Source organism: Salvelinus namaycush, chromosome 12 (genome assembly GCF_016432855.1).
Source record: "Salvelinus namaycush isolate Seneca chromosome 12, SaNama_1.0, whole genome shotgun sequence".
In the NCBI taxonomy this organism is placed as follows: domain Eukaryota; kingdom Metazoa; phylum Chordata; class Actinopteri; order Salmoniformes; family Salmonidae; genus Salvelinus; species Salvelinus namaycush.
Window position 1 is genome coordinate 9,169,904 of NC_052318.1, and position 26,167 is coordinate 9,196,070.

The following is a 26,167-nucleotide window of genomic DNA, read 5'->3' on the forward strand; positions in this document are numbered from 1 at the left end:
AACTTTGACGAGCATCTCTCATCGAAAGAAAGAAAGAGAAAGAGAGCGAGAGAGAGAGAGAGAGAGAGAGAGAGAGAGAGAGAGAGAGAGAGAGAGAGAGAGAGAGAGAGAAAACACGTCCAGCACAGTGCATGGGTAGCCTAAAAGCCAATTTATGCTTGATCCGAAAATGAGGGTGTCGGCGCCGTATGGATGGTGTGACGCAAGCGCGGAGCCTCTGGAGACACACAGAAGCCAAATTGAGCTCCATACCGCATCTCCGTGAGCCTCTCAACGTTTTCCGTAGCCTATAGCCCCCCATTGACATGGTTGGTTAATGGTAGGTGAGGGCGTGAGGTCCTGTATAAACACAAACTCACTTTCTTGACAACTTCCTTTACAACAGCTCGCGCAAGAAGTATGAATGCCCTAACCTCTGCAGAGGACATATCACCGTAAATGCTGCACGGCCAATGCAGACGTCAGATTGACCACGCAACACCCTTAACTCTAATTTCAGAACCATGGACAGTTCCAAACTGGATTTGACCATTTCCTGATTGACCAAGAGATTTTCAAGAATGCCATTATAGGTTAATTTAGGCTATACATGTAGTGTTTGAAGGTACTATAAGAAATGATAAACGTTGCTCCCTCTCCTTTGAACAAACAACTGACAAATAATCCGATGATTACCTAACAATATTTCTGCTCATCATTCTACACGTTGAAAAGCCCTCACGCGCGCTCTCGGAGCTGTGACGACACATAGCTCCCCTCCAACATGTTCAGGGTGCAACAACCACGAATCTGTAACTGCGTGCATTGATGTTAGACGAAGTAACATATGCAACACCTCATCCTAATTTCTCCTAGTCCTCTTTCCCATGTTCCCACTTCGTTCAGCATGTTGTAGTTTTAAAACATGCTCTTTATTGGAATAAACCATGTATATTAACGGAATATAAGAAAATAAAGAAAGTAAAGTTTAATCTATATTACGTTTATTTCACAGTTTTATTAAATATTGAATGGCGAGGGAGAAGCATCCGTTTGCCTCACTTACTTGTTGGCTTCACTTTCCCCTTAAATAAAAAAATATCTGGCCGGGAAATTGCTCTGCCACCAGCATCAGCAGCCACTGCTCCTTGATGTTGTGGTAAAGCATGCGCATGCGCCACACATTGGAATTACTGCACTGGCCAGAATAAGTTGGATCACGTCTGTCTTCACTGAAATCCAAAATCATATCAAAACTATGGCGGTGTTGAGAATAAGAACAATGAGATACTTTGGGGTTTGGACCTTCCTCGTAATAGTGGCTGTGGTCTGTGCGCAAAGGTAAGTGGTCGGCTTAGATGCTCTTCACTTCGAATGAATGTGTTATACACTGTAGAACACACTTCAATAATGCCTTTGGAAGCCTGCACATCTAAGAATGTATTCCTTCTCCTTCTCTAGGGTCAATGACCCTAGCAATATGTCAATCGTAAAAGAAACTGTGGATAGACTGTTGAAAGGATATGACATTCGCTTGAGGCCAGATTTCGGAGGTAATTCAATTAATTTAATACAAACTGTAATTTACTTTTCTGTTGTCAGCCCTATAACACTCAGTTGTTGCTCTAATTGTGTGGATCGTCCAAATCCCTCGTCTTATTTTTTTAAAGTTAAACGCACGTAGCCTACCCTTCAGTTTGTCCAGGTAGCCTATACATACATCGACCCTTCAGTTTGTCCAGGTAGCCTATACATACATCGACCCTTCAGTTTGTCCAGGTAGCCTATACATACATCGACCCTTCAGTTTGTCCAGGTAGCCTATACATACATCGACCCTTCAGTTTGTCCAGGTAGCCTATACATACATCGACCCTTCAGTTTGTCCAGGTAGCCTATACATACATCGACCCTTCAGTTTGTCCAGGTAGCCTATACATACATCGGGCCACCTCGTTCCACGTGTGCTAACGACACGGATTAGGATCACTTTTTAACACAATACTAGAAGGGTATTAGAAGTTGTAGGCTCAATCAATGTAGTGACTGTAGTGTCATGGAATGAGATGATAAATCCCCCAACCCATTGTTATGTTGGCGATTGGTGTCTACCTTACGAACGTGGTTAAATCTTTATTCAGGTGTAAAACCCTTGACATTTAGCTGGGTGCTCATACAAGCTGTCGACATAGGTATACAATGTCAATTTATTCGGAAGCATTTAGACGTAATGAACACTGTGTTTTGCGAAGAAACATCAGACACCGTGCGCACCTGCTTTTTGAAATCCCTTATTGTATCGTGTTATCTGGCTGACAATACATTAATGCATGATTGCTCGTGTGCTGCTGCTAGGCAGTTGCTATGCAAAGGGTTACATTTGTGGTGTATGATATTAATGTTATAAACCAAAAATGATGAAATGGTTAACATTACGGCCCGTTTTGTTGGTTTGTTCTAGGTCCCCCTGTTGGAGTGGGGATGAATATAGACATAGCCAGCATAGACATGGTATCTGAAGTCAATATGGTAAGTACTCGATTATCACTCTCCTAATGGTTTGTGGGCATTGCCCTAATATTCTATGCATTGTCTTTCCGAAAGGAAACCCAGTGCACTGCATGGAATAGCTTACCAGTCAAACCAATGCTAAAATATGTAGTCTTCTCAGAGCTATGACAATCGACCTTTTTAAATTCAACACCGATAGGCCTAGCCATTAGGTGCATGTTGTTGCTAATTCACCCATAACACAGTTTCACAACTGTGAATGTTTGCTAACACACGTTTCAGGTTGTAACCTGCATATCAATTTATGGCAGTTTGATTATGGAATTTCCTGCCGTAACGGATGAACACAACATATCGCATACCTGTGGTTTGAGTCTTTGTAATGTGTTTACATGTAGTGGAAGTATTTACTAACGTTTTAAGGAACTTATGAAGTGCATACTGAAGTGGATTCAAACGTTTTGCTTCATGCAAGAGCATCCCCTAGTGCTATTAGTCAGAACTGCACGTCAGTCGAGAGAGACAGGGTTTCGGGCTCTGCCTGAGAAGAATGGTCCCTACACCAATCCTTTGAGTATGCTTTTGACTAAATCCATGGTTATGCTTCCTGTCACCATGCCAATCTCTCTGCTAATCTGTGCTATTAGCGTGTTTTTGGTTGTTTTGTCATTTGTACATTTTGAGTGTCGTGGGAAAAGGTATGCCTCCATTGTAGAAGACGGATAAGGCCCCATTATATGACACTGAAATTGACATGATTATTATCTCTGTGCATATAAATAATGTTATGAATACATATATTTAGATTTCTGTTGAGTAGGATTGCAATGACTGTATTTGCGATGAAATAGCAGGCACTGGGCACAGACGTGACTTCAACGTTGATTCAACCAGTGTGTCCGGTGGGAATTGTCTTTGCTCAGGTACATTTCTACTCCACTGGTTGTTGAAATTATTTTTCCAGTTGAAATGGGGCTCATCATAGTATGAAGTTAAGAGCACACAACTGGCTGTTTTTGGCACAAATACCCAAAGGTCTTAGTTTAAACTGTTGTCATTGTATTCGTCCCCCAGACCAAATGCAATTCCAGTTGGATTTATTGTATAAAACGAGATGTATGATTAACAAGATGTATGATTGCTCACAAACAGTCTTTAATGGTGGAAGTTGCCTTTGTCCTCCATTTATCATAGATCACTGGTCTAGTGCCTTCCACATTTTATTTGTCTGGCTCTGACTTCTGCATGCATTCATCTGGATTAAACACAGATTTTCACTGTGTAACCAAAGTGAGTGACCAACGCACCATGAACTGAAGGTTTTGTCATGGTAGGCACCTCCCTGTGGCAATATGGACTCTCGTCATTCCTGGCATTTCATGGGAAACACTCCCTTTATGTGACGACCCCTGTGTGATGGCAAAAAGCTGGCCTTGGTTATGTTTAATCTCCTAATAAACGGCCTAATCCATGGCTCCTGGTTGGCTGAACTCCTGAATGAAGCAGCTGGGTTATTGTTTTAGGTAATGATTTTACCTTTAATGCTTTCAACAAATATGCTCAGCGACTATTACAGCGTTGTGCTAATCCACAAAGCCAGGCTGGAAGTCAACACAGGAAAGGGATTGTGCTCTTCTAGGTCCTCTGTGGTTGGCCCATCACCCTCTTATCTCTGGGTTGGGACTTTCACACTGCACCTAAAGGAACAGGATTAGTGATAGATCTCACTACACATTCTCCATAGCTGTACCACTCACAGCCAGCCAGTCAGCTAGCCAGCCAGTCAGCCAGGAGAAACAGGCAGCAATACAGGCTGCACTAAATCATACCTCATCTCCAGCAGGGCCTCGTAAAGTCCATTCCAACAATGGACAAGAAAAGCCTGTTTCCTTTATTAATATCTGCTCAAGAGCTTTGGTCCTATAGCCCATCTAGGCCAGATCGCAAGGTGTTTCCCCACTCCAGCCCATCTAGGCCAGAATGCAAGGTGTTTCCCCACTCCAGCCCATCTAGGCCAGATCGCAAGGTGTTTCCCCACTCCAGCCCATCTAGGCCAGATCGCAAGGTGTTTCCCCACTCCAGCCCATCTAGGCCAGAATGCAAGGTGTTTCTCCACTCCAGCCCATCTAGGCCAGAATGCAAGGTGTTTCCCCACTCCAGCCCATCTAGGCCAGAATGCAAGGTGTTTCCCCACTCCAGCCCATCTAGGCCAGATTGCAAGGTGTTTCCCCACTCCAGCCCATCTAGGCCAAATCGCAAGGTGTTTCCCCACTCCAGCCCATCTAGGCCAGAATGCAAGGTGTTTCCCCACTCCAGCCCATCTAGGCCAGAATGCAAGGTGTTTCCCCACTCCAGCCCATCTAGGCCAGATTGCAAGGTGTTTCCCCACTCCAGCCCATCTAGGCCAGATTGCAAGGTGTTTCCCCACTCCAGCCCATCTAGGCCAGAATGCAAGGTGTTTCCCCACTCCAGCCCATCTAGGCCAGATCGCAAGGTGTTTCCCCACTCCAGCCCATCTAGGCCAGAATGCAAGGTGTTTCTCCACTCCAGCCCATCTAGGCCAGAATGCAAGGTGTTTCTCCACTCCAGCCCATCTAGGCCAGATTGCAAGGTGTTTCCCCACTCCAGCCCATCTAGGCCAGATCGCAAGGTGTTTCCCCACTCCAGCCCATCTAGGCCAGATTGCAAGGTGTTTCCCCACTCCAGCCCATCTAGGCCAGATCGCAAGGTGTTTCCCCACTCCAGCCCATCTAGGCCAGAATGCAAGGTGTTTCCCCACTCCTGGAGCAAAGGTCCAAATCTGACTCTCTGGTGGCACCTCTTTCATGTCCTCTTAAGATCACAGCTGGGATTCAGATGCTTTCTTCTTCTCTATCGACTCAGAACACATAGTTGGTTGAAAGAATACTTCCAGTTCTCTCATGTCTACCGATAACCTATCCCTTTCTACCGTCCTCCATGGTACTCTAGCTGCACCATGTCTCTACCTACCTCAAACAATGTAAATTCATTAAAGCCAGCGGAGGGAGCTCTGTGGTGGACAGCTACTTGGTCTGTGGTTGGAATGTGCCACGTTTACTGAGTCACATACAGTGAGCTCCAGAAGTATTGGGACAGTGACACATTTTTGGTTGTTTGACTCTGTTCTCCAGCATTTTGGATATGAAATTATGCAATGACTATGAGGTTAAAGTGCAGACTGCCGGCTTTAATTTGAGGGTGTTTATCCATTTCGGGTGAACTGTTTAGAAATTACAGCACTTTTTATACCTAGTCCCACCATTTTAGGGGACCAAAAGTATTGGGTCAAATTCACTTATATGTGTATTAAAGTAGTCAAGTAGTATTGGTCCCATATTCCTATCACACAATGATTACATCACACTTGTGACTAGGATATGAATGAATGAATCGTGAATAATGATGAGTGAGAAAGTTACAGACACATACTGTATATCATATCCTCCCAAAAATGCTAACCTCCCCTGTTATTGTAATGGTGAGAGGTTAGCATGTCTTGCGGATATAATATTTGTGCGTCTCTAACTTTCACACTCGTCATTATTCACAATTCTTTCAGAATGATCCATAATCATGGTAGCATCCACATTAATGTAGACGTGTTCAGAAACATATTCTGTTGTTATTTACAATAAAAGTGACTCCAAATTGACACAATACATTATTTACCATTCATTTCTATTGGGCTACAAATCATCTGAAACACAACCAAAACAAACAGCAGATGCATCTAACAAGTTTTGTAGTCACAACGAGATGTAATCATTGCGTGCTAGGAATATGGGACCAAATACTACACTTTTGACTACTGTAATACAAATATAAGTGAATTTATCCCAATGCTTTTGGTCTCCTAAAATGGTGGGGCTAGGTACAAAAAGGTCTGTAAGTTCTAAAAGGTTGAATGAAAATACCCTCAAATTACAGCTGGTGGTCATAGTCATTGTATCATTTCATATCCAAAGTGATGGAGTACAGAGCCAGAACAATACAAATGTTGTCACTGTTCCAATACTTTTGGAGCTCACTGTTCATCCAGCGTAACAGGTATATAACAGGCCTGTGTTTTGAATGCACGTTCCATCCGAAAGGTACCCTGCTCCTGCGTGCTCTTCCACACACAGCCCGGGGAAGAGAGCAAAGGTTAGATGTAAGGCTGGGCGATGTAAATCCTTGGGGTCAGGCCTCTCCATTTGGAGAGGCAGCCTGTGAGGTTGGAGGGAAGGTTATGCAACTCATGTTGCTTAAGGTTCATATGATTTAGAGACAGACAAACACAATAGAAGACTCGGAAAACAAATGAAATAGACAAAGTGGTAGAATCTAGTGCAGTGTTGCCCTACAGTATCTAGTGCAGTGTTGCCCTACAGTATCTAGTGCAGTGTTGCCCTACAGTATCTAGTGCAGTGTTGCCCTACAATATCTAGTGCAGTGTTGCCCTACAATATCTAGTGCAGTGTTGTCCTACAGTATCTAGTGCAGTGTTGCCCTACAGTATCTAGTGCAGTGTTGCCCTACAGTATCTAGTGCAGTGTTGCCCTACAATATCTAGTGCAGTGTTGCCCTACAGTATCTAATGCAGTGTTGCCCTACAATATCTAGTGCAGTGTTGCCCTACAGTGTCTAGTGCAGTGTTGCCCTACAGTATCTAATGCAGTGTTGTCCTACAGTATCTAGTGCAGTGTTGCCCTACAATATCTAGTGCAGTGTTGTCCTACAGTATCTAGTGCAGTGTTGCCCTACAATATCTAGTGCAGTGTTGCCCTACAATATCTAGTGCAGTGTTGCCCTACAATATCTAGTGCAGTGTTGCCCTACAGTATCTAGTGCAGTGTTGCCCTACAGTATCTAATGCAGTGTTGCCCTACAATATCTAGTGCAGTGTTGCCCTACAGTATCTAGTGCAGTGTTGCCCTACAGTATCTAGTGCAGTGTTGCCCTACAGTATCTAGTGGAGTGCTGCCCTACAGTATCTAGTGCAGTGTTGCCCTACAGTATCTAGTGCAGTGTTGCCCTACAGTATCTAGTGCAGTGTTGCCCTACAGTATCTAGTGCAGTGTTGCCCTACAATATCTAGTGCAGTGTTGCCCTACAATATCTAGTGCAGTGTTGTCCTACAGTATCTAGTGCAGTGTTGCCCTACAGTATCTAGTGCAGTGTTGCCCTACAGTATCTAGTGCAGTGTTGCCCTACAGTATCTAGTGCAGTGTTGCCCTACAGTATCTAGTGCAGTGTTGCCCTACAATATCTAGTGCAGTGTTGCCCTACAGTATCTAATGCAGTGTTGCCCTACAATATCTAGTGCAGTGTTGCCCTACAGTGTCTAGTGCAGTGTTGCCCTACAATATCTAGTGCAGTGTTGCCCTACAGTATCTAGTGCAGTGTTGCCCTACAGTATCTAGTGCAGTGTTGCCCTACAGTATCTAATGCAGTGTTGCCCTACAGTACCTAGTGCAGTGTTGCCCTACAGTATCTAGTGCAGTGTTGCCCTATAGTATCTAGTGCAGTGTTGCCCTACAGTATCTAATGCAGTGTTGCCATACAGTACCTAGTGCAGTGTTGCCCTACAGTATCTAGTGCAGTGTTGCCCTATAGTATCTAGTGCAGTGTTGCCCTACAGTATCTAGTGCAGTGTTGTCCTACAGTGTCTAGTGCAGTGTTGCCCTACAGTATCTAGTGCAGTGTTGCCCTACAGTATCTAGTGGAGTGCTGCCCTACAGTATCTAATGCAGTGTTGCCCTACAGTATCTAGTGCAGTGTTGCCCTACAGTATCTAGTGCAGTGTTGCCCTACAGTATCTAGTGCAGTGTTGCCCTACAGTATCTAGTGCAGTGTTGCCCTACAGTATCTAATGCAGTGTTGCCCTACAGTATCTAGTGCAGTGTTGCCTTACAGTATCTAGTGCAGTGTTGCCCTACAGTATCTAGTGCAGTGTTGCCCTACAGTATCTAGTGCAGTGTTGCCCTACAGTATCTAGTGCAGTGTTGCCCTACAGTATCTAGTGCAGTGTTGCCCTACAGTATCTAATGCAGTGTTGCCCTACAGTATCTAGTGCAGTGTTGCCCTACAGTATCTAGTGCAGTGTTGCCCTACAGTATCTAGTGCAGTGTTGCCCTACAGTATCTAATGCAGTGTTGCCCTACAATATCTAGTGCATTGTTGCCCTACAGTATCTAGTGCAGTGTTGCCCTACAGTATCTAGTGCAGTGTTGCCCTACAGTATCTAGCGCAGTGTTGCCCTACAGTATCTAATGCAGTGTTGCCCTACAGTATCTAGTGCAGTGTTGCCCTACAGTACCTAGTGCAGTGTTGCCCTACAGTATCTAGCGCAGTGTTGCCCTACAATATCTAGTGCAGTGTTGTCCTACAGTATCTAGTGCAGTGTTGCCCTACAGTACCTAGTGCAGTGTTGCCCTACAGTATCTAGCGCAGTGTTGCCCTACAGTATCTAGCGCAGTGTTGCCCTACAGTATCTAATGCAGTGTTGCCCTACAGTACCTAGTGCAGTGTTGCCCTACAGTATCTAGTGCAGTGTTGCCCTACAGTATCTAGTTGTTAGTGGAATTAAATAATTCCTACAATATACTCATTAATTAAATTCAATCTGTCTATTTATAAGAATTTGTAAGATACTTATTAACATAAAATAGACAGGATACAGTCTTATCAAAATTAGATAATAGTAGTGTTTATTCTCGGAGCAAGCTGCCATTTGATCATAAACACAGGTTTATATACAAGATATGACGTCATAGATTACAGAATTAAGTCTCATTGTCCTGACAAATAGAAAACAGGTTCAAAAGTTCATTCTAACCTCACAGGGCACTCACATGAAACACCATATAATCATTTATCCTGAAGGCTCACTATAATTGATTACCACTTTAGCAGACAACGCAAGATAATGGAAAACCTAAAAAGTTTATCTAACACCTCAGGGCTAAGTTGGGTCAGTTCAACCATAGTTTAACGACCCTTTCTGCTTATTTTATGACCCACAACACAAATCTCTTTTCCCCAGGCATGCAGAGTTCAATTAGTTATAGTTTTATCTAAAGCTAGAATTTGTTTTAACTATTTATTAACAAAATTCCTAACACTAGTGCAGTGTTGCCCTACAGTATCTAGCGCAGTGTTGCCCTACAGTATCTAGCGCAGTGTTGCCCTACAATATCTAGTGCAGTGTTGCCCTACAATATCTAGTGCAGTGTTGCCCTACAATATCTAGTGCAGTGTTGCCCTACAGTATCTAGTGCAGTGTTGCCCTACAGTATCTAGTGCAGTGTTGCCCTACAGTATCTAGTGCAGTGTTGCCCTACAGTATCTAGTGCAGTGTTGCCCTACAGTATCTAGTGCAGTGTTGCCCTACAGTATCTAGCGCAGTGTTGCCCTACAGTATCTAGTGCAGTGTTGCCCTACAGTATCTAATGCAGTGTTGCCCTACAATATCTAGTGCAGTGTTGCCCTACAGTGTCTAGTGTGGTGTTGCCCTACAGTGTCTAGTGCAGTGTTGCCCTACAGTATCTAGTGCAGTGTTGCCCTACAGTATCTAGTGCAGTGTTGCCCTACAGTATCTAGTGCAGTGTTGCCCTACAGTATCTAATGCAGTGTTGCCCTACAGTATCTAGTGCAGTGTTGCCCTACAGTATCTAGTGCAGTGCTGCCCTACAGTATCTAGTGCAGTGTTGCCCTACAGTATCTAGTGCAGTGTTGCCCTACAGTATCTAGTGCAGTGTTGCCCTACAGTATCTAGTGCAGTGTTGTCCTACAGTATCTAGTGCAGTGCTTCCCTACAGTATCTAGTGCAGTGTTGCCCTACAGTATCTAGTGCAGTGTTGCCCTACAGTGTCTAGTGTGGTGTTGCCCTACAGTGTCTAGTGCAGTGTTGCCCTACAGTATCTAGTGCAGTGTTGCCCTACAGTGTCTAGTGCAGTGTTGCCCTACAGTATCTAGTGCAGTGTTGCCCTACAGTATCTAGTGCAGTGTTGCCCTACAGTGTCTAGTGCAGTGTTGCCCTACAGTATCTAGTGCAGTGTTGCCCTACAGTATCTAGTGCAGTGTTGCCCTACAGTATCTAGTGCAGTGTTGCCCTACAGTATCTAATGCAGTGTTGCCCTACAGTATCTAGTGCAGTGTTGCCCTACAGTATCTAGTGCAGTGTTGTCCTACAGTATCTAGTGCAGTGCTGCCCTACAGTATCTAGTGCAGTGTTGCCCTACAGTATCTAGTGCAGTGTTGCCCTACAGTATCTAGTGCAGTGTTGCCCTACAGTGTCTAGTGTGGTGTTGCCCTACAGTGTCTAGTGCAGTGTTGCCCTACAGTATCTAGTGCAGTGTTGCCCTACAGTATCTAGTGCAGTGTTGCCCTACAGTGTCTAGTGCAGTGTTGCCCTACAGTATCTAGTGCAGTGTTGCCCTACAGTGTCTAGTGCAGTGTTGCCCTACAGTGTATTTTATAGTGTAATTTTTTCTTTTTTTTCCTTTGTTCTTTTCTTCCCCGTTGAGCCATATTACTGTTGACGGAGTCGTCTTATTGTTGAAGACTATGCCAACAGTATCCACAGAGAAAATACTCAGTGATGAGGATGAGCCAAACCACAGAAATACCATTATTGATGTAGATAAAGGCCAAGAGGAGCTTATTGATCGCTTGAGAAGGTGTTCAGAGTGCAGAGCCCTCCATGTTGGAGCACAACACATTCGACTCATGGCAGCTGAGGAGATCCAGATATCACGGTTCAGAACAGACTGTGCTGTATCAAAGGATGACTATACTGTATGATTTTAGTGATTGAGAGATATAACTAAGCAATAAGGCACCACGGCTAAGGGCTATTCTTATTCGTGACACGAAGCTCATTATGACGTTTAATTAGCATACTGCTAGCCTAATGGTCCAGTCTGTTTGTGCTTTAACCATGGCAAGGATATACATGTTGGCTGCTGTATGGGACTAGGCTAGCCAATAGCATAAGCCTTTCAAAAAGCCTTTGGATAAAGTCTACAATAGAGCCTGAGTTGTGCGTGGGGGATGTATCAGTTTTGTAGGACTGGTCATAGGGTTGTTCTGACTGGCTCATCCCTGACCCCCTAATATGTTGCTGGTCTCCAGTCATGATTACTCATCAAGTTGTAATGTGAAATGACTGTTGCGTTACGTAATGGACAAAATGCAATAGAGGTTATCTCCGTAAGGGATGTAGAAGGTATTTCAGACTAGATGCTACTGTAGAGTGCTACGTATGGCACATACTAATCTCTTGTGTGCAGATTGTGTAACATAAATGGTACCAAAGATCTGTCATGATACAATGAGATGCGTGAGATAACAAGCAGCATTAGTTCCTGTGCTTTGGATAAATCACGATTTCGCAGGTGCTAGCATCTTTTGAATTTCGGAAGGGGAGAGGACACTTGGGCCATAGACTTGCCAGTAACGTGCAAAGAGAGAGGATGGAACTCTTCGTTCAGGTTCTGATCTCTTCTCTTAACACACGCTGTATGAACCCAAAACGTAATTGAGCATCTGACCAATTACACAAGACTTTAGTTCTGGGTTAACCGAGATTAAGCACATACATATGTGCTACAGTCTCTCTATTGACACTGGTCGATACACAAACACTCCCTTATATAAACGCGTATGTACTTTCTGCAATGATGGTTCCATTGAAACAAGCTCATGCCTTGCTTTACTGTGGGTTATACAATGACATTAGAGATGATCCTTACTGTGGGTTATACAATGACATTAGAGATGATCCTTACTGTGGGTTATATAATGACATTAGAGATGATCCTTACTGTGGGTTATACAATGACATTAGAGATGATCCTTACTGTGGGTTATATAATGACATTAGAGATGATCCTTACTGTGGGTTATACAATGACATTAGAGATGATCTTTACTGTGTGTTATTCAACAACATTAGGGATGATCTTTACTGTGGGTTATTCAACAACATTAGGGATGATCTTTACTGTGGGTTATTCAACAACATTAGGGATGATCTTTACTGTGGGTTATTCAACAACATTAGGGGTGATCTTTACTGTGTGTTATTCAACAACGTTAGGGATTAGGGATGATCTTTACTGTGGATTATTCAACAACATTAGGGGTGATCTTTACTGTGGCTTTTTCAACAACATTAGGGATGATCTTTACTGTGGGTTATTCAACAACATTAGGGATGATCTTTAATGTGGGTTATACAACAACATTAGGGATGATCTTTACTGTGGCTTTTTCAACAACATTAGAGATGATATTTACTGTGGGTTATTCAACAACATTAGGGATGATCTTTACTGTGGGTTATTCAACAACATTAGGGATGATCTTTACTGTGTGTTATTCAACAACATTAGGGATGATCTTTACTGTGGGTTATACAACAACATTAGGGATGATCTTTACTGTGGCTTTTTCAACAACATTAGAGATGATATTTACTGTGGGTTATTCAACAACATTAGGGATTATCTTTACTGTGGGTTATTCAACAACATTAGGGATGATCTTTACTGTGTGTTATTCAACAACATTAGGGATGATCTTTACTGTGGGTTATTCAACAACATTAGGGATGATCTTTACTGTGGGTTATTCAACAACATTAGGGATGATCTTTACTGTGGCTTTTTCAACAACATTAGAGATGATCTTTACTGTGGGTTATTCAACAACATTAGGGATGATCTTTACTGTGGGTTATTCAACAACATTCAACACACATCTGGTAATAATGATCAGGTAACAATAATGTGTCACAGCTGTCTAAGGGTGAGAGAGTGGACCAAGGCGCAGCGTGTGAAAAATACATCTTCTCTTTATTATTAAGAAGAAAAACGAAACAAAACAACAAATAGACGAACGTGAAGCTATATAAATGAACTAAGTGCACACATGCAACATAGAACATAGACACAGACAATTACCCACAAAACCCCAATGCCTATGACTGCCTTAAATATGGCTCTCAATCAGAGACAATGAACCACAGCTGCCTCTAATTGAGAACCAATCTAGGCAGCCATAGACATAACTAGACAACTACACTAGACACTACAAAAACACATACATTCCCCATGTCACACCCTGACCTAACTAAAAAACATAAAGAAAACAAAGAATACTAAGGCCAGGGCGTGACAGTACCCCCCCCCCCAAAGGTGCGGACTCCGACCGCACAAACTGACATAGAAAGGGGAGGGTCCGGGGTGGGCCCCATCATGGCGGCGGCTCAGGTGCGGGACGTGGCCCCCACTCCACCATTGTCAATACCCGCTTTGGTAGCCTCCTCCAAATGGCCACCCTCCAAATTAACCCCACTGGATTAGGGGGCAGCACCGGACTGAGGGGCAACACCGGAATGAGGGGCAGCTCCGGACTGAGGGGCGGCAGCTCCGGACTGGCTGACGGCTCTGGCTGGTCATGGCTGGCTGACGGCTCTGGCTGGTCATGGCTGGCTGACGGCTCTGGCTGGTCATGGCTGGCTGACGGCTCTGGCTGGTCATGGCTGGCTGACGGCTCTGGCTGGTCATGGCTGGCTGACGGCTCTGGCTGGTCATGGCTGGCTGACGGCTCGGGCTGATCCTGTCTGGCGGAAGGCTCGGGCTGATCCTGTCTGGCGGAAGGCTCGGGCTGCTCCAGTCTGGCGGAAGGCTCTGGCTGCTCCTGTCTGGCGGAAGGCTCTGGCTGCTCCTGTCTGGCGGAAGGCTCTGGCTGCTCCTGTCTGGCGGAAGGCTCTGGCTGCTCCTGTCTGGCGGAAGGCTCTAGCGGCTCCTGTCTGGCGGAAGGCTCTAGCGGCTCCTGTCTGGCGGACGGCTCTGAAGGCTCATGGCAGACGGGCGGCTTTGCAGGCTCATGGCAGACGGGCGGCTTTGAAGGCTCAGTCCAGACGGGCAGTTCATGCGGCGCTTGGCAGACGGACAGTTCAGACGGCGTTGGGCAGACGGGCAGTTCAGGCGCCGCTGGGCAGACGGGCAGTTCAGGCACCGCTGGGCAGACGGCAGACTCTGGCCGGCTGAGACGCACTGTAGGCCTGGTGCGTGGTGCCGGAACTGGAGGTACCGGGTTAAGGACACGCACGTTCAGGCTAGTGCGGGGAACAACAACAGGACGCACAGGACTCTGGGGACACACAGGAGGCTTGGTGCGTGGTGCCGGAACTGGTGGTACCGGGCTGGAGACACGCACCATAGGGCGAGTGCGTGGAGGAGGAACAGGGCTCTGGAGACACACTGGAAGCCTGGTGCGTGGTGTAGGCACTGGTGGTACTGGGCTGGAGCGGGGAGGTGGCGCCGGAAATACCGGACCGTGCAGGCGTACTGGCTCCCTTGAGCACTGAGCCTGCCCAACCTTACCTGGTTGTATGCTCCCCGTCGCCTGACCAGTGCGGGGAGGTGGAATAACCCGCACCGGGCTATGTAGGCGAACCGGGGACACCATGCGTAAGGCTGGTGCCATGTAAGCCGGCCCGAGGAGACGCACTGGTGGCCAGATGCGTTGGGCCGGCTTCATGACATCCGGCTCAACGCTCAATCTAGCCCGGCCGATACGTGGAGCTGGAATGTACCGAACCGGGCTATGCACGCGTACAGGAGACACCATGCGCTCTACTGCGTAACACGGTGTCTGCCCGTACTCTCGCTCTCCACGGTAAGTACAGGGAGTATGCGCAGGTCTCCTACCTGACTTCGCCACACTCCCTTTAAGCCCCCCCCCAAGAAATTTTTGGGTAGTACTCACGGGCTTCCAGCCTTGCCTCCGTGCTGCCTCCTCATATCGCCTCCTCTCGGCTTTCGCTGCCTCCAGCTCAGCTTTGGGGCGGCGATATTCTCCTGGTTGAGCCCAAGGTCCCTTACCATCCAATTCGTCCTCCCATGTCCAGAAATCCTGTGTAGGTGGGTCCTGTTGCCGCTTGACACGCCGCTTGGTCCGATTTAGGTGGGTAATTCTGTCACGGCTGTCTAAGGGTGAGAGAGTGGACCAAGGCGCAGCGTGTGAAAAATACATCTTCTCTTTATTATTAAGAAGAAAAACGAAACAAAACAACAAATAGACGAACGTGAAGCTATATAAATGAACTAAGTGCACACATGCAACATAGAACATAGACACAGACAATTACCCACAAAACCCCAATGCCTATGACTGCCTTAAATATGGCTCTCAATCAGAGACAATGAACCACAGCTGCCTCTAATTGAGAACCAATCTAGGCAGCCATAGACATAACTAGACAACTACACTAGACACTACAAAAACACATACATTCCCCATGTCACACCCTGACCTAACTAAAAAACATAAAGAAAACAAAGAATACTAAGGCCAGGGCGTGACATAATGTAAAGGCCTGCCACTTTATCCTCTAACGCTGAAGTTCCTTTAAAAGTGCCTAAGTTCATTTATCTACTGTGCTCTGTTTTCTGTTCATGCATACATGTGTATGGATGTTGTAATGCATTATAGATGATGTCTGTACCATGTTCCACTATGGTTGTTTTTAGTGCCTCAAAACTACATTTGAGTGGTCCACAATGTGGTTGAAAAACATATGTATCTTGTATTATTGTACCATTGTGACAAAAAAATAAAAACCTCTATGGTGGGGAAACCAGTCTTGTCATTTCAGACCATATTTAACGGATTTGAGACGATGAAATGATGGATGATATGCATGTTGATAATGAATCATCCATCTTGGCTGGGCTAGTCTTCTGTACTCTGGCAATATGATGCTCATGACATGTACAGTATCGAGAAGCCATCCTTCCAAATCTTGTCTCGCTGACTAGGCGAGCGAAGCCTGTGCTTCAGAGACTAGTGTAAAGCGAACTGTTTGTCAACCAAAGTCTTTTAGAAAGGAACAAGTGGAAGAGGAGTTTCACAGGGAAGGCTAATAGATTTGTCTTTTCCCCCCTGATCTACTCGATTCTTCATGTGATTCATGTGATTAGCCGGTAAGCCTGACTGAGACATTACATGTATTTTTAACAGTTAAAGGTCCTAATAATACTGCGTAATCCCTTTTACTTGCCATATAGCTGCAGTATAAATACTAAACTGCCATGAATTACATTTCCTGAAAAAATGTAACTAATAAAAAATATTACATTTGAGTTTTTATAGTTTTTTTCATCAGTCAGGCTTTGACGTATTGCCTGTTACATGGCGAATGGTTTCATTTTCAGTTCACTTGCCCTGTAATGGTTTCTTGGCTCCCTTTCACTCAAAGGCCTTTTACCTCAGGCCTGTTTCACTGGCCTCTTCTGTCACGGCCGTTTAAAGGAGTGGACCAAGGCGCAGCCTTTTGAGCGTACATACTTATTTATTTACCGATGTCTCCAACAAAAACAATAAATATCAAACCGACACGTGAAGCCAACGTAGTGCATCCAGGCAACTAACAAGGACAACTACCCACAAAACCAACTTGGAAAAATGGCAACCTAAATAGGCTCCCCAATCAGAGACAACGATAAACAGCTGTCTCTGATTGGGAACCCATCCAGGCCACCATCAACCTAATTACCCCTAGACAATACAAAATCCCCATAGATAACAAAAACCCTAGACAAGACAAAAACCCATAGACAATACAAAAACTAAACAAACCACCCTTGTCACACCCTGACCTAACCAAATAATAAAGAAACCAAATATAACTAAAGTCAGGGCGTGACATCTTCCACCTGACAGCCAGGGGAGATAACCACTGCTGGGCCCATCAACAAATAGCACAGTCACAGGCAGGCCCACTGGCTTTGTATATATTGCATATGCATGTATCATTCAGGGAATAGTATATGCTGAGGGAATTCACAAGAGAGAGTGGGTTTATGTGGGTAAGGAGTAGAGAGCAACATCAGCACATACTGCATTTGACATAATTCATTAGGTTTTGTTTAGATACGTCCCTGTAGAATTTGGGATCAATTGTATATCCAGTCGTACGCTCGATATTACATTTAAGAAAGTGTACTATCAAGTGGATTGTTCATATGTATGCTAATAATGACTTTACTATCAATGCAAATGCACAGCACATTGATTCATTATGATGATGATGATGGCTTTACGTTCTTACATCCCACTCTCCCTCACCATCTCCACCCCCCCCCCCCCCCTCCCTTTTCCACTTCTTTCAAGGGGATCCCAATAGAGGTTCCCTGATGACTCACCCTGCATTTAATTCCTCTACTCTATTGATGGAAGAAACGTCAGTTTGGCCAGAGGTCATGGTCAGTGGATGGTCAGCCAGGCAACATAGAGGAGTGCTCACTCTTATTCAGAGAGACAGACAAAAGACAGTTTTCATAGTGATGACATAAGGTTTATACATACAGTACCAGTCAAAAGTTTGGACACACCTACTCATTGAAGGGTTTTTCTTTATTTTTACAATTTTCTACAGGAAAGGAAGACACCGAGTTCTCTCTGCTGCAGAGGATAAGTCCATTAGAGTTCTCTCTGCTGCAGAGGATAAGTCCATTAGAGTTCTCTCTGCTGCAGAGGATAAGTCCATTAGAGTTCTCTCTGCTGCAGAGGATAAGTCCATTAGAGTTCTCTCTGCTGCAGAGGATAAGTCCATTAGAGTTCTCTCTGCTGCAGAGGATAAGTCCATTAGAGTTCTCTCTGCTGCAGTGGACAAGTTCATTAGAGTTAACTGCACCTCAGATTGCAGCCCAATTAAATGCTTCACAGAGTTCAAGTAAAAGACACACTTCAAAATCAACTGTTCAGAGGAGACTGTGTGAATCAGGCCTTCGTGGTCGAATTGCTGCAAAGAAACTACTACTAAAGGACAGCAATAATAAGAAGAGACTTGCTTGGGCCAAGAAACACAAGCAATGGACATTAGACCGGTGGAAATCTGTCCATTGGTCTGATGAGTCCAAATTTGATATTTTTGCCGTGTCTTTGTGAGACGCAGAGTAGGTGAACTGATGATCTCCACATGTGTGGTTCCCACCGTGAAGCATGGAGGAGGAGGTGTGATGGTGTGGGGGTGCTTTGCTGGTGACACTGTCTGTGATTTATTTAGAATTCAAGGCACACATAACCAGCATGGCTACCACAGCATTCTGCAGTGATATGCCATCCCATCTGGTTTTCACTTAGTGGGACTTTCATTTGTTTTTCAACAGGACAATGACCCAAAACACATCTCCAGGCTGTGTAAGGGCTATTTGACCAAGAAGGAGAGTGATTGGGCTGCATCAGATGACCTGGCCTCAACAATCACCCGAGCTCAACCCAATTGAGATGGTTCGGGATGAGTTGGAACGCAGAGTGAAGGAAAAGCCAAGAAGTGCTTAGGATATGTGGGAACTCCTTCAAGACTGTTGGAAAGCATTCCTCATGAAGCTGGTTGAGAGAATTCCAAGAGTGTGCAAAACTTTCATCAAGGCAAAGGTTGGCTACTTTGAAGAATCTCAAAGAAAAAATATATTTTGATTTGTTTGACACTTTTTTTGGTTACTACATGAAAAACCATTCAATGAGTACTGTAGGTGTGTCCAAACTTCTGACTGGTACTGTATATAACTACTAATGAGTTGGTCAACAGATGAAACTGTTGTTGGTCTTGATGTCTATACTCTCTGGAGTTTGTGTTATTGGGAGCCTTGGTGATGATAGAACCAGAATGTCCCACTCCCTCTGTGTGTCACAGAACAGGGTTCTCAGGGGAACTTTTGTTTTGCATGGTCTGTGTTTGTCTCAGAGAAAACTATTTTGCTGATTGTATCGAAAATACACTAGACTTTTGTAGTTTAATTGAAAAGTGAAATTGAAACCAGTTTGCTGACCTCTTCCTTCTGTGGAACTCTGCGGAGAGGCGTGGTAGTGGTAGTGGGCTTGCTCTGACCAAAAATGTTGCTGTTCAATAGCTAATTTCCTGCAATTGTACACATTTGCCATGGGGGCTGGGATTAAAAAAACAACAACATTTAAGATAATTTCCTGCAATACTACACGGCCTCTTTATGGCTATATTACCTTCCTAATATTGGTATGTCACCGTTTACATGGTGAGGCTATTGCGTGATAGGAATGAGAATGTTGAAGATTGCCCTCTGCACTTTACCTCATTGATAATTATTTTGTAATATGAAACCTGTAGATTTAGGAATCTTGAGGAAAGTTTGAAATGGAAGTTTATTAGTTATTTTATATACTTTATTTGGCAGCTTTAAGTGAGTAGGTGGGGAGTTCCTGTTCATTATTATTATATCATTATAACCCATAAAGTTGCCATGTAGATTTTTTACCTGCGAAGAGATGTGTGGAGGACCATGTCACATGACCATCTCCTCCATTACACATATGAGTCACAAGCTAAGGCGAGCTATAAGTGTTATGTTAAGTCAGCCATTAATTGTCATAATGGCTGCCTCTGAGCTTTGATATGTCCCTCTTTCATTTCACCAGCTTTACTGAAATTAATATCTGAAAAGCTATAAACCTCTTCACTGTATATGCAGCACACCAGCCTTTATTATTATAGTTAATGAAACAAATGGCAGCTTGGTACAGTTAAGAGGCATTTGCGATTCGAATAGGAAATGTTAATGTTTCCGTGTGAATCATTTGCCTTAGTGGATTTATTACGTTGGAGATTCTAGCACACAGGCTTCCATCAAGCACTATTTAAAAATGATGTTTGAAAGCTAAGAGGTCTTTCTAATGGTAGACTGTGGTCCTACTGTATGTTGAGCCTCGTCCTCACCTTACAGTACGTGATAGGTTTTTATTATTCATTCTTATCAGGCATTATAGAAAAAGGTAGTCTTCTGGATATACAGATACATGTGGTTGTTGTGTATTGTGCTTGCAGAACAATACAGTAGTATCTAGTACATTGTCAAATGTGAAATCGTAATCATCAAACATTGATCATTTTTTCGGCGGTCTTGGTTTTATGTAAGTGGCCACATTATTTCCACACAATTAAACAATGACATTCTGCTTTTAATTAGATGCAACAAGATGAACACTCCCAAATTAAACTGTCTCTAGCACTCATGGCAGGAAGTTCACACTGCAGATTCAACAAGACTATAATTATCAACTTGACTTCTAATTGTTGGAGGCACCCACTTGTCTGCTCTGCTAAGGGATGATTCTCATGGCTCATTATAAATACAGGCTGTCATATCCCCTGTAAAGTCCAGTCTATATAGTATTAGTGTCATTATATAGTTCAGCCATTATATAGTTCAATGGGCCACCTGCTTGCCCATTACAATCATGTGACTAGGTTCACACACACTGTTGGTTGTGGGGCCCACTAGAACTGTTGGTTATCCTCTTGTTGGTCATTTAGCTAGCATGTGGCCTAGTTAGCTAGCATGTGTCATAAGTCTGACTTAACTGTGCTCCTATCTCGGGCTGTAGTTGATAATGACTGTCATTACCAACCATTATTTGTCATTATCAGTCATTATTATCAGGCATGTGAACTATGGAATTCTCTAGCAGGAATTCCATTGAGACAGAGGGAGTGACAAAGAGAATGTCTGTCACTCATTTAACATTTGTTCCTAGAGCTTCAACTTGCTCTAGAATCACTGTTGATCGGCCCTGGCTACAGCCAGTCTTAGTGTCAATTCACTATGCCTGTGTGCTGAGTTAGCTGGGCTGAAGTTGAGAGAGGCTTTATAGTACCAGAATTATACCTACTCATCGTCAGTAAGGGCCACATCTGCTGACCCTGACCCTCTATGCCAAGTTTCTATACTGTCTGTTCAAGTTCTTTTTCATGTTGTTTTTCTTTCTCAAATACTCTGTTATGCGTCACTCGTCCACAACAGTCTGCACACCCTAACTGCTTCCTCTCTCCCCTTCCTCCACTCTTCATATACACAGCCCATATCCTCTCTTGTGTATCATGTGTTGCTTGCTGTTCCTCCCCTGGCATCTCTCCTTCCCACTCCACCTTTTAGTTTCAGACCCACTCTCATGCTACATCTCTCTCTAATGCTGATGGGTTTTTGATGGGTGCCAGCTGAAAACACTTGGATTCACAGCTGTGAAAGACAGCTGGCCCTAGAACTAATTTCAGGAACCATTGAAAGGATTGGAAAACCCTTGAAAGTATTGGAAATAGTTTTGAAACTCAGCATTTCGTAGCTAAGAGATGTGTTAGGATGACGAAGGAATTCCTATGGGGCCTAAATTATGGTACCCATGGTGAGTGTGAGATTGGGATAGCTGGGGGCAGCAGAGGAGGGTGTTTAGCCTTGAAGGAACATAGACAGTCTGACAGAATGCTGCTGTTATTGTAGACTGGATGAGCCTCTTACGTAGCCTAGCATCGAACGGCTAGGGGGACTGTAGTCTAGCTATACCCTCATGCTCCTTCTAGCAGCAATCACACGCACAGTGACAAACACTAATGATATACTGCTTACATTATTATTAATGATGCAGCAGAGATGGCTTATCATGCAATTAGGGACTGTGCTCCAAATGTCAAGGGAAGGCAGGCATGTAATCAATTCCCTGTGGTTAGACTACAGTAGTAATAAACTGATTCAGAGGTGCTGCTGTCAGTGAACGATGAGCTGGGATGTTTAGCACATCGGCTGCTGCTGCGTCATGTTTGCTTGTCACACAGCAGCGTTGGGAATTGACAACATATTGTCTTGTGCCGCTCATTGTGGAACGATAATCTCCCCACCTGTCCTCTAGCAGCGTTCGATAATGGCCAAGGCCGGCACTACGGAACGGATTAGGCGGAGTGACAAATGAAAGTGGGTTAATCGCCGCCAGTGCTACTCTCTCTGTGCTGTTCGGGAGGCAGCACAAACTGAATGCGCTCTATTTCTTTATTTTTAATAGTAACACTGTGCTCGTTGGTATGTATCCTCTAACATGTGGCTTTCTCTCTGTCACTGAGTGCTGGGGTGAATATGATACAGGGGTGAATGAACACACAAACCTAGATTTGTCTTTGTTGGATAAGTAGCTGACACATCTGACGGATGTATTTCTCTTCAGATATTTCTCATGGAGATTTCAATAGACTGTGGGACTAGGGTGGAAGGTAAAGATTGGAAATGAAGTCCAATATTTCTTACCTATGAATGTTTAGAAACAATAAGTAAAACCTATTTCAGAATTATTTAGCACTGTAGGGATTCAATATCAATACCCCCACAATCAGATACTAATTTGCCAATCGACTCTGACTCTCAAGAGACCACAAAAGATTGTAACAGTAAAAATACTATAGCTGGAATGAGAAATGCTCTACCCTGAGCTACCGTCCTCTCCCTCTCTGCGTGTGTTGTGGAAAGCAAAGATAACCACTCCAGTGATACTGTGCATTATTAGAAGATGAATCAAGCTGCAGTATGTTTGCAGGCTTGAGTGTGAAGTAGCTGCGGCACACAATTATTTCGTATGGAGTGTTAGCGCTGTGCCTGTGACTGCAGTGGTAGTCATTTCAGTCAGACAAAGTGTGAGGTACAGAGGTGAGATGAGGTGTTGCTGCTCACGCTGACAAGAGATGGAGTGTCATCCTTCTGCTGTCCCAATGCGTTATGTCATCAAGGACTCTGATTGGCTATTCTCCGAGTCACCTTTGAACAAGCTGTATCTGTTGGTTGTTTTTCCCCCACTAAGTTTAGCTGGGTAAACATTTTTGAAAAGAATTGACTGTTGTCAACGATCAAATGCACTGTATCTAAAGAGACTTGTCACATCACTGTATTGCTCTTCAGATGATGAGATGAGGATGATTGCATTTAATGAGGAACCCTGTAACCATGTTGCTCTTAGACAATTGCCCCAAAAATACTGGTAAAACATTAGCTTGCTGTCTTACATACAATGGAAGAATACAACCAGTATGATTATTCCCTCCGCAAGCAATCAAGCAGGCTAAACGTTGGTATAGGGACAAAGTTGAGTCCCAGTTCAACAGCTCAGACACGAGACGTATGTGGCAGGGTCTACAAACAATTACGGATTATAAAAGGAAAACCAGCCACGTCTTGCTTCCGGACAGGCTGAACACCTTCTTCGCTCACTGATGGGTCACGGTTTTGTCTCACCAGGGGAGGCCTGTACTCGATTTGGAGGTGGAGGGTCCGTCATGGTCTGGGGTGGTGTGTCACAGCATCATCGGACTGATCTTGTTGTCATTGCAGGCAATCTCAATGCTGTGCGTTACAGGGAAGACATCCTCCTCCCTCATGTGGTACCCTTCCTGCAGGCTCATCCTGACATGACCCTCCAGCATGACAATGCCACCAGCCATACTGCTCCTTCTGTGCGTGATTTCCTGCAAGACAGGAATGTCAGTGTTCTGCCATGGCCAGCGAAGAGCCCGGATCTCAATCCCATTGAGCATGTCTGGGACCTGTTGGATCGGAGGGTGAGGGCTCAATCCCATTCCCCCCAGAAATGTCCGGGAACTTGCAGGTGCCTTGGTGGAAGAGTGGGGTAACATCTCCCAGCAAGAACTGGCAAATCTGGTGCAGTACATGAGGAGGAGATGCACTGCAGTACTGGTGGCCACACCAGATACTGACTGTTACTTTTGATTTTGACCCCCCTTTTGTTCAGGGACACATTATTCCATTTATGTTAGTCACATGTCTGTGGAACTTGTTCAGTTTATGTCTCAGTTGTTGAATCTTGTTATGTTCATACAAATATTTACACATGTTAAGTTTGCTGAAAATAAACGCAATTGACAGTGAGAGGACGTAGTTTATATACTGTGTTCTATACTATGTCACTGTATCTTAGTCCAATGCTGCTCTGACATATATGTATATATATTCTTAATCCATTCCTTACTTAGATGTACGTGTTTTTTGGGTATTTGTTGTGAAACTGTTAGATATTACTGCACTGTCAGATCTAGAAGCGTAAGCATTTCGCTACACCCGCATTAACATCTGCTAACCATGTGACCAATATCATTTGATTTGATTTGATTTACTGTACAAGTTCTTGATTTTGTCTTTTTCTTCCTCAAGAGGAAGCAGAGAGGAAAATTAACCAAAGAAGAAGTTAGGTGCTCTCTGGGCCAAGCGGTTTGCATCAGTAGTTACAGTGGCTTGCAAAAGTATTCACCCTCCTTGGCATTTTTCCTATTTAGTTGCCTTACAACCTTGATATAAAATTGATTTTTGGGGGGTTTGTATCATTTGATTTACACAACATGCCTACCACTTTGAAGATGCAACATATTTCTTATTTCTTATTTCCAAAAAAAACAGAAAACTTGAGCATGCATAACTATTCACCCCCCCAAAGTCAATACTTTGTAGAGCCACCTTTTTCAGCAATTACAGCTGCAAGTCTCTTGGGATATGTCTCTATAAGCTTGGTACATCTAGCCACTCAAATTTTTGCCCATTCTTCAAGGCAAAACTGCTCCAGCTCCTTCAAGTTGGATGGGTTCTGCTGGTTTACAGCAATCTTTAAGTCATACCACAGATTCTCAATTGGATTGAGGTCTGGGCTTTGACTAGGCCATTCCAAGACATTTAAATGTTTCCCCTTAAACCACTCAAGTGTTGCTTTAGCAGTATGCTTAGGATCATCGTCTTGCTAGAAGGTGAACTTCTGTCCCAACCTCAAATCTCTGGTTTCCCTCAAGAATTTCACTGTATTTAGCTCCATCCATCGTTCCTTCAATTCTGATCAGTTTCCCAGTACCTGCCGATGAAAAACATCCTCTTGGCATGATGCTGCCACCACCATGGTGTTCTCGGGGTGATGAGAGGTGTTGGGTTTGCGCCAGACATAGTGTTTTCCTTGTTGGGCAAAAAGGCTACATTTTAGTCTCATCTGACCAGAGTACCTTCTTCCATATATTTGGGGAGTCTCCCACATGCCTTTTGATGAACACCAAACGTCTTTGCTTATTTTTTCTTTAAGCAATGGCTTTTTTCTGGCCACTCTTCTGTAAAGCCCAGCTCTGTGGAGTGTACGGCTTAAAGTGGTTCTATGGACAGATACTACAAATTCCGCTGTGCAGCTTTGCACCTCCTTCAGGGTTATCTTTGGTCTCTTTGTTGCCTCTCTGATTAATGCCCTCCTTGCCTGGTCCATGAGTTTTGGTGGGCGGCCCTCTCTTGGCAGGTTTGTTGTGGTGCCATATTCTTTTTATTTTTTTATGATGGATTTAATGGCGCTCCCTGGGATGTTCAAAGTTTGGGATTTTTTTTTTATAACCCAACCCTGATCTATACTTCTCCACAACTTTGTCCCTGACCTGTTTGGAGAGCTCCTTGGTCTTCATGGTGCCGCTTGCTTGGTGGTGCCCCTTGCTTAGTGATGTTGCAGACTCTGGGTTCTTTCAGAACAGGTGTATATATACTGAGATCATGTGACAGATCATGTGACACTTAGATTGCACACAGGTGGACTTTATTTAACTAATTATGTGATTTCTGAAGGTAATTGGTTGCTTCAGATCTCATTTAGGGGCTTCTTAGCAGAGGGGGTGAATACATATGCACGCACCACTTTTAAATTTTAAATTTTGTAGAATTTTTTGAAACAAGTAATTTTTTTCATTTCACTTCAGCAATTTGGACTATTTTGTGTATGTCCATTACATGAAATTCCAATAAATTCCATTTAAATTACAGGTTGAAATGCATCAAAATAGGAA

At 44.0% G+C, this 26,167-nt stretch overlaps 1 protein-coding gene across 2 annotated transcripts in view; it reads left to right on the forward strand.

Moving 5' to 3' along the window:
- Positions 1-1,237: 1,237 nt before the first annotated feature.
- LOC120056448 (gamma-aminobutyric acid receptor subunit beta-2-like) overlaps positions 1,238-26,167 on the forward strand; it is a 92,445-nt gene continuing 67,515 nt past the window's right edge. Inside the window, exons 1-3 of one of the 2 annotated variants that reach the window (XM_039004613.1) lie at positions 1,238-1,320; positions 1,441-1,532; positions 2,441-2,508. In XM_039004613.1, coding sequence (XP_038860541.1) covers positions 1,238-1,320; positions 1,441-1,532; positions 2,441-2,508 — 243 coding nt within the window. The remainder of the gene's footprint in view (positions 1,321-1,440; positions 1,533-2,440; positions 2,509-26,167) is intronic. The other variant, XM_039004614.1, reaches the window with a different exon arrangement.